The sequence below is a fragment of the Vidua macroura genome, chromosome 2 (assembly GCF_024509145.1).
Source record: "Vidua macroura isolate BioBank_ID:100142 chromosome 2, ASM2450914v1, whole genome shotgun sequence".
Classification (NCBI taxonomy): Eukaryota; Metazoa; Chordata; class Aves; order Passeriformes; family Viduidae; genus Vidua; species Vidua macroura.
Genome location: NC_071572.1, coordinates 57,791,359 through 57,804,204, shown reverse-complemented (window position 1 = coordinate 57,804,204; position 12,846 = coordinate 57,791,359). Strand labels below are relative to the sequence as shown.

Below are 12,846 nucleotides of genomic sequence, written 5' to 3'. Positions count from 1 at the left end.
AGCTTTCCAAATACTAGGAAGCTCGATAAATGGGAAGCCGATTATATTGGCACTGTAACTCTATTAATAGGATTCGGATTTGCCTTATTGACAAGCCAGTACTGTTAATATGATCCAGTATATTAAATTGACAGGAAAACTGGAGCGATAGAATGTATCTACATCCTAATTGACAGGAAAGCTCTTTCAAAAGGTTCTTAATGTGTTTTTTATTGACAGAGTAGCTTCAGTAAGTACATATCATTGATGAGCAGTGTAAATATATTGGATGCAACTGTACTAACGGATTCAGGTGCAGTTATTGTTTTTTCTTCCCATACTTCCATCTTTACCTTGCTATAAGTTGTGTGAAACTCTCTTGTAAGACCTTTACAAATGCCTCTTACGGCACCAGTCTAACTGCAGTGCTCACAGGCATTTGACAAGCTGCGAATTATTTTAAATGTGTTCATCATTTTTAAATGAATAGCGGCAGTGCAGAGCAATGCAATAATGTGTCATGAATTTCATTATGTTTATTTATTGACGCTGTGATAGCGATTGTACTTTCAGCTTGAGCTCTTTATGTGGTGTGATGTTTGGCACTTCTTCCTACATTCTTATCTTGCATCTTCTCCAAAATGTAGTTCAACTTCAGAACTCATATTACAATTCCCTTTTCCTAGTCACATTTGACAACTTTCCACATTCTCTTCTGAGATCATGCTACATTTCATGTTTCTCCAGAGCAAAATAAAATAAGGCCCAGAAACCTGAATTCATTGTAAAAAATCCAGCAATTTGAGTTTGGTCTGGAAAATCTTGATTCCTTTTTCTATAGGAGAAAGTTTTGGGTTCAGCTTCCACAGTTTTTCTTTGTCCCATCTTTCTTAGAGAGAGAAGTCTGACCTTAAACACACATCCTGCACTGGCAGGGAAGCTGAGGGCTTCTGTTGAGCTGACTTCCCTGCCAACAAAGAGACAAGCTTGTTCCTGAAATACTTAAATGTTTTATTTCATATCAAAAAGTCTGATCCGGGTCTGGTTTCACCTCATTTTTTGAATGTCACTCAGATCTACTTTTTTTACCAGGATCACTTAAAATTATGTCATTCTGTAGTGACCTTTTTAGCTTCTTCAGTCTTCTGACTTGGTGCAATCATCAGTGAGATGAGAAGAACCTTGTCTGGGACTTGTGATTTCTAACCCTTGCACTGTGTTAAGTTACCACAGTCCAGCTTATGCCACCTTTAGTATCTTGTGCATTGCAGAATAAACTCTTATAAAAATTTAATAAATATTCGATTTCATTAAACAAATAGTGAAAACAGCTGAAATAATCTACAATGCCTTAGTATGACACCTTAACCAATAAATCAACAATAATTTATTTTGGTAACAAATATGGTACTTGCTAAGAGAAAACAGTGCATTTATACAGGGAGATCTGCTTTCCTTTGCTTGTGGGAAAAGATGGTAGTGTCTGTCCTCAGAGCTTTACTTTTCAGAAATCACTGTGCAATTGACTGAAGAGCTCAGGACCTGCTCCTCTCACAGTTTTGCTTTTCTCATTCAAGAGGAAGAGAAAACACGAGCCACCAACCAGCACTTTAAGAAAGAGTACAGCAGCCTCGTGAAACAATATTGCCTTGTGCATTTGACTGTTTTTACTGCCCTGTGTTTTCAATGTGCTTTTGAAGAATGCTATATATGTCAGAAATTCACATAAACACACCGTAGGACCTTTAACACCAAAATACACATCTTGCAGCAAGTGTGAAATTTCCCAAATATGTACAAGTCATATAAATTATATATCAAAAATATTTTCAAAGGAATGAGAGTGGAGAGCACATAGTAGGATAATATTTTTAAAAATAGCCTATATAATTTTGTTCTTGAAAAAGGTAGAATAACCTATGAGATGTTTATGCCAGTTTTTGGTTTTGTTGTTTGTTTTTGTTATTGGGATAGTGAATTTTCTTAATGAAGTAAATCTTGTGGAAGCAAAAACTACTATACACACTTACTGGCAGTCTTATACTGAGAAGTCTTTGTGAAAAATTGTACTGTGTTGAACCCACACTGTTCCTAACAAAATGAAGACAATTGTCTGTTCTTTCAAAACTCAATTTGGCACAATACAATTCTTTTGCCTCCAGAAGAGATTGCCATTATATAAGATCTTTGTTTCATGGGGGAGGGGTGAATACTTGGAATTCAGCTTTTCAAGAAAAGGCACAGAAGGTGCTTGAATTAGATATTAAGTGGCAATCTGATAAAGGTGAGAGATGTTTCATTTCATTTTTGCATTTAATGTTTAATTAAAAAGAATTTAGAGTCAGCAAAGACATTTTGCTTTATTATAGTAGTATGAACACCTACATAAAATGGAGCTGCATTAAATAATTTCAGAAAATGTGATACTTCTTGTAATTCTGAGAAAAAATTATGAATATTCTACTCACCTAATATTCATTAATCTGATTAATGTCTAAGTCTTTTTTTTTCATATTTTAGAGTACATCTTTCCCTTATATGACAATTATTTCTAGGCATAATTTGTCAAGAATACTTAAATATTGAATTTCTCTCTCTGTCTCTGTCTCTTTCTTTCTCACTTCCTCTTTTTCTTTGTAGGTGTTGATTTTTTATTAGACAAAACTATTGAATTGCAAACTCTTTTTTAAGTTTTTCTCTAATTTTACTTAAACAGTATGGAATACACCAAATATTTCTAGAAATCTTAAAAATTGTGACACAAAAATGTTTTTATTAAAAAGTAAAGAGAAAAAACAGTGAGGAGCCTCTAATTTTTAAGAAACAGTCTGCTTTTTGCAGCAATTCTTGAAAGCTGATAACTTGTGAAGTTGTCTACTGTTCTCTTGCTGAGCAATAGCAGAATTTTTAAAACCTGATTGATTAATGCAGTACTGTAATTCTAATCCTGAATTAAAAAAATATAGTGTGTGCAGACCCACAGTAGAACTCTTTTGTATTTATAAAAATAGCATAATATTTCAACAGAAGTAAACACATATAGCTTGTGAATATGAATTTATGAAAAGATAAAAAAGGGATAAGAGATTAATATAGCCCATTGCTAAAAATATTCTCTATAATTCATTGTGTAATGCTTGGCCCAGGCTGGTTCAAGCTGTTTCCAGTGATGAGGTTTTTACTGCTTTTTTTCTTATGAATTTATTTAAGGTTAATGGATCCTATGAAAAACGTGTTTCTCATACTCTGTTCTTGGCTATAATTTTTCATTTTCCTTTCTCTAAATTAAACTTTTGGAAACCATAGCCATTCCAGAATTAATTACTAGAAACTTAACAGTTGACTTTCAAACTTTTGAATGATTTTATTTCTGAGTCTATAAAATTTAGTATTCCAAATACACTATGTGAGACCTCTACTTGACAACAATTTTAGTTTATCTAGGTCCTGGTGTGGTCATACTATATAAGTCCTGACAGGTGCAATAAACAGAATAGTTTTGTAGACAGTTGATGTACTTGGAAAGTACAAGTTGATGTACTTGGAAAGTACTATGTGTTGTTCATGGAAACACTGGTCAGTTAATGCTTTTCAAAGTCCCATTATTGGACTTTAGTAATTATACTGTTGCATTTGAAATTCCATATTGGTAAATCCAACCAGCTCAGATTGCCTAAGGAAGTTGTGGGTGCCCCATCCCTGGAGGTGTTCAGCACCAAGTTAGATGGGTCTTTGAGCAACCTGAACTGGTGGAAGGTATCCCTACCCATGATGGGGAGAGAATGTATAGAATTAGATGAAATTTAAGGTCTCTTCCAACCTAAACTGTTCTATGATTCTATGAAAAGTATATTTTGCACAGGTTTAATTTGCCTCTATTATTTTCCTTCTTCTCAACTGACTGAAGTAAAAGGCAACAAAATCAAACTGTATGATATTTTCTGAAAGGAAGTAAACTTTTTTTTTAAATTTTTGCAGCTTTGAAAGGTTCCTATGCATTCTGACGTCTTTTTAAATGGCTTTTTTTATGAGCTTCAACTTCTGAGAAAGCTGTATCAAATGCTTGAACAGAAATCCTCAGACATTTTTCTGCAACATTACACTAATGACAGTGTTCCTAAAATTTCATATTTGATCCAGAGTCACATATTAGAACAGATAGGTAGACTAAAGTATTTGTAAAGGTCTGTTATAGCAACTGTCAAAAAAAGAGTATCTGTTGAATGGTTTAACAGCATACTCTCGCTGGAAATTAGCTGGTTCCACTAATCTGTGAAAATGAGCCATAAAACCAGGGCCACTTCTCTAAGGTGTCTTTGGACAGTTAGGTTGATATCACAGACTTTAGTTTTCTGGTGGTGGTGGACATTCCTGCTTTTGTTTTAATTTTAGATAACATTTGTCCTGCTACTGGAGAACCTGTGCTGTGGTAGCTGCTGGTGACCTGATTGATACTCCAGCCCTCAATCTTGAATCACGGAGATAAAAAAATTCACGTTTCTTTACAGATTAACTCTGGTGACTTTTAGAGACAAATTGTTCCTGGAGATTGTTTTGGTGGGAGGATGAAAACGAGGGTGGAATTTGTTTTATTTTGTTCTTCAGGAGGTTTATGATGCTGGCATTTGAATAATTTTTGGTTATTTATCAGGAGACTGAAATTCCAGACAATTCTCTTCTGACCTGATGCATCTTACTTAGCTTTAGCTATTGCACTGAACCTCTTGCTGGTTGTCAAGATTCACCTATATCAATAATGCTCCCCAGGAGTATTATGTACCTAATACTAGATGGCCAAATGGGATGTTTTATATTTCCCAAAGGCACATTGAGAGATCTTGGCTGATTAGCTAGAGTAGCTGACTAGATTTTAGGTGGTTTTCTGCAGGTGAACTGCAACCTACCTTAAAACTGGAAGGCCAGAGTTTTGGTGATTTTGTTGTCCTAGAAAGGGCTGTATATCCAGAGAAGAACAAGAGGTTTTTTAGATTTTTTAAGTAGCATTTGTTTCTTTGAGTTACAGCTATGCAATTTAAAGAAGTATGATTAATACATGAGCTGGAATGTGTAATATCACTTCCCTAAATGTTAAAGTGTAAAAATTTTAAGTATATGACCTCTCACTTCAACTAGGATAAAAGAAAAAAGATTTTAAGGAAGTTAAACATGTTAGACACTCATCTCTCTCTCATCCATTGTGAAGTAGATGTTTACATTTCTAAGATTCCTTCAAACTGCCAAACCTTACAATTAATTTTTTTTTTTATTTATCACAATTCTAATAGAGATTTTCATACATGAAACAGTCCTTCCTTTGCTGCTTGTATCTCAGAGGGCTTTTCCATCTCAACACAAGCATCATACCTTCATAATTCATAGAAGAAGGACTAATGCTTATAGTGCAGAAAGAACAGTATTCAACTCTGAGCTCTGTGTCTGTATATAGTCACCAAGTACTTACATTTGTTCTTTTGTAATAATGATCTTGCTGTAACATGGCACCCAATTCTTGTATTGAGGCAAAATACAGTATGAAGGTAATTGTTCAAATTATTATCTAGTTAAAGGTCTTTAATGATTACCATAAATGTAGAATTTCTCAGCAGCTAAGATGCAGTCACATCTTCTATTTTAATATCTGTGTATTGGCTCATCCAGGATGAGTGAAATGCTTTTTTGCTATGAAAAAGCAGAGACCGGTTCTTACAGTGGTCTAGTTTACAGTTAAGTTCTTAAAACCATTAAAAAGGAGAAGTTATAATTATTTTCAGGACAAAAGTATGACTTTTAATGGCAGAGAATTAATGAAAAAGCAGTTTATAGCAGGCATTTTGACTGCTAATGTCATGAAAAATGGAAATGTTGATTCTGGTAGCAGCTGTGTTTAGGAGGAGACAGATGTCTTACATAAGTAAAAACATAAGGTCAGTTTTCCTGGATATCTGTATGTGAGATATTAGACATAGAAAAGAGACATGAGTCCTGCAGTTGTAAAGGTTTATTCAAGTTGATAAGTACTAGGTTCTGTATGAGTGTATATATATATATCTTTTTGCTGCACAAAAGAGCAGCTCTCACTAGCTTAAAACTTGTGAGAAGAAAAGAAACAGCAGAATTATAGCTGCTTCCAAAATATGATGTGCTGCATTGAGAGAGATACATAAGAATGCTGACATATACTTCCTTTTTTTGTTGTTTCCAATATTTGTTTTTCTAACTTGATACATACTAAATGTGAAGATGAACTTTTATTCTAATTGCATATATTAAAGCTAGGATGGATATGAACATAGTATGTGTTATAATCTTATTTTGTGAACAAAAGGATTTAGAAACTAGAAGAAAGTGTGGTGTACATTGACATACATGCTGAATGGAAGATGGTTCTATATTTTCCATCCCTTCTCTAAAACACAAAACACATCCATGGTATACAAGCACATTTATTTCACAAATCCCTTGGGAGTAACAGGTGTCTGCCCAATTTCTGTTGCAAACAGCAGTGACTTAAATTTTGGATAAAACTTTTTGCCTCTTTTCCAAACTCAAATACTCCAACCATACAAGAAGTAGCAAATATTTCTAATTACCTCCTACAGATAAAACCAAAGCAAAGATAAAAAAATGGGGTGGGGAGTGGCAGGGAAATCCAAATATCTAAGATCCCAGTCACCTGTGTAAGCACTTGCTGTGTGACATTAAACCTCGGGCCCTCAGCTCCATTAATTGAGTGCTGCCCGTGTTACGGATACTGATCTGCTGGATGCTGCTGTGACAGCCGGAGCTGCTGCGGAGCAGAGAGGTGTAATGTGAAGTGATGAAGAAAACAGTAGAAGCTCTGTCGCTAGGTCAGCTGCAAGAAGTGACGTGTGTGAATGTACAGTATGTGGAGTTTTCTGAATGATGCAGTCTCTCTTTCTCCCAAAGAACTTCAGCTAATGATACAAGGGGAATTCAGTTCCCTTTGGCAGAGCTCCATGTTGGTCTGGATCCTTTTAATACTTGTGCTTCTACAGTTACTTGGCTCATGCTGCTAAAAATATACATGACATACTTAATGAAAGTATCTTCTTTTAAAAACTACTTGTCAACAGTATTGATCATTCAATATTCTCTTTTTCATGTTTGGTTCTCATTATTCTGACATAGATATTAATACTGATGAAAATTAAAGAGAGAAAATCCAAATGTTTTCATACTTGCATTTTTCCAGTAGCATCTGAGAAACCCCACAGTTAATCAGCCATAAATTTTCTTGATTTTTTATTTATTTTTTTCAATTCAAGTGTAATATAGCAGCATACAAAACTGTATTACAGCAGTAAGAGCTTCAGAATCCCAATAGATGATGTAATTATGATTAAAAATTAGTATTATTGAATAATTCACTTTTTTTAATATGCAAGAGTGATTTTTTCTCTCATTTTCAATAACCATCAGTCTTAATATCTAGCTAATGAAAAAACATAAACAGTGTCATCTGTCAGGTTACTAACAGAGAATGTCACTTATTGGAGCTTCATTGTTTACTTTAGCAGGTAATTTGTGGACCGGAATCATTTAATTGTTCTGAGCACATAATTACATGCCAGCATTTTCCAATTTAATTAAAATGTACAAATCTGAAGATTAAGGGAATTTTTGAATTATTAATCATTTCTCCTCTAGGAAATCTTGTTGCTCTGCAGGAGATTTGTCCAGTGTACAACTATACGTATTTTTTTCCTTCTCTTTCACAGACAGACAATTTTCCCGCAGAGCCCAATTACATGGGCAGCAGGCAGCAGTTTGTTCAAAGGTAAGGCCTATTAAATAACTTTCTTGGCTTCCCCATTTGCATTCTTGTCAAAATTGCTTTGCCAGAGAGTACAATTCAACTTAGAACAAGTAAATACAACTCTCTCTCTTTTTTCTTTCTTTTTTTTTTCTTTTCTTTTCAATATGTATTTCAGTAGCTCCACATTCAAGGATCCAGAAAGAGCCAGCTTGAGGGACAGCGGGCATGGGGACAGTGATCAGGCTGACAGTGATCAAGACACTAATAAAGGCTCCTGCTGTGACATGTCTGTTAGGGAGGCACTCAAGATGAAAACTACTTCAACTAAAAGCCAGCCACTTGAACAAGGTGAGTGAAGCCTACAATGCCTACAAAAGCGTAAACTTTAAAATGTCATTATCAACCTATTTAGTATTGCAGTTGTGGTTTATCAGGAAGGAATAGCCCACTGATAATATTATCAGAGAAAACAGTAAATCTTGTCACTAGCCCAGAGCAAAGAACACAGTATCTTTCAGAATGAACATGAAATAAAACCACAAGTGTACAAAGCAGATTAAAAAAAAAAAATTAATACTTTTGAAAATGATTAGAATATACTCTATCTCCACTGGCATTGCCTGTGATATACTATATACAATACTTCTGTCAAAGCCTGATTTGGAAATTCAAACTAGACATGACTGCAACAGATAAAAGAACACCAGTCATTTATATTCCTCATGTATTTTGGAGAAGAGGAAAAGAAAATGCTTTGCATAAAAGGCAAGAGTAAAAATGAATCAGAAGATGTTTTCATTTCATGGATGCATTTTCCTGTTTGTAATGTTGATTTCCCAATTAAGTGTACTGTGAGAAGTGTTAAATACTAATATGATCTTATTTTCAGTATACTTTCATTCACATCCCGTGAAGGTAGCAAAGATTAAGACTATCTGTGAAACAGCAAAATGACTTAGATCAGGACAATGACAATGTTCTCTACCAACATTCATTCTGACAAACAAACATATTTATTTCCTCAAACTGTGTCAAATTATTTTTTTTTCCAAATGTATTTTATCTAATTAGAAGGTCTTTTATTTCAAAAAATACACTTCTATTTTTTTTAGAGAATCAGACAGACAAAGCAGTCCAGCATTCTCTGCCTCTATGTTTTGCTTTTACACTGTAAGAAATAAAGCAGTGCATCACGGAATGATTTTTAAATGCTTTGTATGTTTTCCATTATTCTACTTTGTTGTGGGGAGGGTGTTTCAGTGTTAAAGACAGTTGGGAAATTATTAAATCAGTCAGCCTTAATAAGAAGTTATATTTCTAATTAAGCAGAAATATATGATAAGCTTTTTATTAATTGTTGATTAATTGGACCTGGGTTTTTCACCTCTTAGCTTAGTCTGATCTGTAGTCCAGTTGTCAGGAAATACATGTTCAACTTCATTTTTCTGATTATGTTGAGATTGCAGTATAATTTTTGCAGTGCAAAATATTTAGAATGCTGCAGTATAATTTATTCTGTATACATTTGGAAGTTGACCTCATATGTGACCTTATTTTCCAAGTAATAAATGCTGGAAAGATTATTTTTCCTGAACTTTTGCCACAGCAACTCTCTGCTTATAATTGGACATTGATCTGTTATAAAGATGCAGCGACGGATTTTTTTAAAGAAGCTATCTGAGCATGTGTCTTATTCTCTCAGTTTTGTGTGACACAAAGACAAAAATTCTGTATTTCCATCTATCAAGTATAGCCATTAAAAAGCCTTAAAATTTTTAAAGTTTCACTAGGAAACTATCTAGTACTCAGATTAAAAATGTCTAGTCTTTTGGAAAAGGACTGTATGGCCAGTGTTTATAATACTGCAGTTTGTCCAGCAGTATCAAACCCAATTCTGTTCAAAATATATGCAATCTAGCAAGCAAATTAAGCCAACTCCAATTCCCATTGCTTAATTTCATTATAATGCAAAGAGCTATGTGCAGGTTTATGTTTGTCATTATATTTAATTGAGCTACCCTGTTCATCAAAAACATTTATTCCAATCACTCAGATGAATTCCTCATGTTCTTATGAAACACATATTGAATTGTGGGTGTTAAGTATTGTCAGCCACTGATCTACAGCAGTGGCTGTTTATGTGAATTTTTTTACTGAGGAAAATAAAATAATAGAGAGAGTGACAAACTATTTTACCTTTTTTTTTAAATTTTTTTCTTCCCCCCAAATATAATTACAAATAGTAATGATATAAATTTGTTTTCTTGAATGAACTATTCTGTCTCTAGTGTGCTATAATAAAATCATTGTTATATTATGAAAACTGAACCTGCACCAAGCACCTTATGGGATTTCAGGTCATTGCAGTAACAAATGTGGTGCTATGTGGTGTTCCCAATGAAATCAATGATTACTTGTCATTGAGCTTAGTATGATTAGGGTTCTTAGCCCAACGTAATATTTCTCTTTTGAAAGAAGATAAATAAAATTGTTTTCTCTAGTCATAAGCCAAGTTGAAGGAGGGTAAGAAATATATGTGATTAGGATAGAAAAAGAATTGAATTTTTCTTTAGAAAAGAATTGTTTTCTGGGAAAAAGAGATGGAAAGCTTGCTAGAAACAATTGTCTCCAGCAATGCCTGAAGCAATATCAGAAGTTGCAGTTCTGTCACCATTCTGGGATGTATGCAGGGATGGGAATTCACTGTTTTGTAGTCAAGTTCTAGGATTGATTATTGTCTTTTAAAGATATTTAAAATACTTTAGCTTCTGCTGTTAGAACAACACTAATAATTAAATCTTATGAAATTATTGAAAAATTATCCAGATTAACTGTGAAGTAAGGATCTTGACATGAGAATCCTAATTTAAAAATTAGTTAAGTTTAAGTTTGACATATTCTTCACGTAATTCCAAACACTATTGTCATGCATCCAATTCTGCCAATGACAGTAACAAGAATTCTAGTTGTACCAGTGTTTTGACTACAGTTTTGGGCAACTCTAGCCCAGATGGTTGAAAATTAAAAGGCTATACTGAGATAAAAAAGTGTGTTGGTAGCACTACAGCAGTTGTCCTTCTCTCAGTAACACAGAAGTAGGAAATTTTACAAAAAAAATTTTATAAAAAAATCTTGTGACTTCAGCATGAGATGGGAAGCAATCAAGCTTACTTTATAATTTTCGTTTAATTAATTTTATGATTTTCATTTAATTATTTTATGATTTTCATTTTATGATTTCATTTAATTAATGAAAACAGTGAATGACAGAGCCTGTCAGTTTATTATTGAAGTAGTTGATTTCAAGGAAAATGTATCCAGATAGCAAGTTTTGTCTGGTAGTAATTTTAAACATTTTCACAAATGAGAAAGACAATGCAAATTAGATATAATTAATTTCATAATTAATGAAATGCTTATGGAATGGTCTTAATGAAAGGAAAGCAGAAAACTCCCCCAAACTGTAAAAATTATCATGACAGTAAGTCTTGCGTTACAATATGCACATCCCACTTTAGTTATCTCAGCCTTATACTCTCTTCCTGTGATATCCAAGCCACTTTCTGCATAAGAATATCTAGCTGTCTCTTAAGCTTACTTATGCTATCTTAATCAGCTGTCTCACTAAACAGCGTGTTCCATATGCCTGCTACTCCTTTAATAGAATGGTTTTGGATAAATTTGTTTTGTTTACCTGTCTTTTTTTTCCATTTCCATTGCTGATACTTTAAACCCTATCACTAGTTTGGACAGTTTGAGATCACCCTACTTAGAAGTCTTACAAGAATTATTAGTTTTGGACACATCTGCTAATTGCCTGTTTATTTCACTTGAAGTTGTAGCATGTAGCATTCACTTTTTGCATTTAAATAACAGAGTAGTTGTTTTGTTTGGTATGGTTTAAGAATAAGAGCAATAATCTATATTTCTTTTAAAGGTATCCTAAGCTGAAAATTGTATCATAACCCATAAAACATAAACAATAATATCAACAAGGGAGCAGTAAAACAGCAAGATGCTAATTTTATACTTTTCTTAGTGAATCCTGCATATGTTTACCTTATAATCAGTAAAAAATACCAAATTATGGACTTTTCTGTAGTTACTCATAAATTATTGTCTTTGTTAGATTTTCCCAGGAATCTTTAGTTTCTTTTTCTTTTGTTCTCGTTTTTTTTCAGTCTGTGTTTTCTTAATTTATGGTAAATCTATACTTTCATGTCTTTGTCAAAAAAACTTCAAGGGATTAAATATCTGCAAATTCAGTAGCTTTGTTGAGTTTTTTGCTTAATCACTGTGTGTTACATCTTTCAACACAGTTTCTTGCCATTCACACCTTCATCCCATAGAAGAGCCATATCTGCATATGCTGTTGCCTTATTAACAATACTGTGGATCCTGACTATAAAGAAAAAAACAGAGGCAACTGCTTGGAGGAAGGGTGAAATGAAGGTCTTCAGTATAGCTGTCAGAGTCTCTTCTAGGACCAAGGCTGCCCATCAGGCTTCTCTGTAAAACAGCACCATTTTATTCTAGGGTATTGCTACTAGTATAAAAGAAATTTAATGTATCTATATGAAGAAGTGATACTAAGTGTAATTTGAAAATATAATAGCTCTTTCTTCATCACAACAAAAATATATTTGCATCACAACTGATGCAGTTCTGCACATAAGTCTTAGGAATTAAAATTATATCAGTTCTAGAGACTCTATGAACACTGTTTATTACCCTTTGTGTTTGCAACTGAACATTCTCACATAACAAGTCTGTAGCAACTTCTTAATTTTTAGTCTCCATTTCTAAACAAGACTGATCCTAGAAATCAAGTATCCTGCATTATCCATCTGCAGCAGAGCAGAAATTACAAAAATTTTTTACCACATTTTTGCTGTACTATCTATTAATTTTCTTGGCATAATCTTGCTAGACTCTGTTGGATAATTAAAATCCATTCTGTTTAACTGAGTTAGAATCAGTCTAGACTGATAAGTGCAGAAAGTTCATCAAGCACATTTCTGCTGTCTGACATCATCACCAATGCTTTCCATGCCATTGAGGATGATGAGTTCTTTTATGAATACACCAGC

At 33.6% G+C, this 12,846-nt stretch overlaps 1 protein-coding gene across 1 annotated transcript in view; it reads left to right on the top strand.

Annotated features, from left to right (window-relative positions):
- Positions 1 to 12,846, top strand: part of PCDH17 (protocadherin 17) — a 98,720-nt gene that overhangs the window by 16,316 nt on the left and 69,558 nt on the right. The window contains exons 2-3 of the mRNA XM_053970797.1: positions 7,719 to 7,777; positions 7,932 to 8,104. Coding sequence (XP_053826772.1) covers positions 7,719 to 7,777; positions 7,932 to 8,104 — 232 coding nt within the window. The remainder of the gene's footprint in view (positions 1 to 7,718; positions 7,778 to 7,931; positions 8,105 to 12,846) is intronic.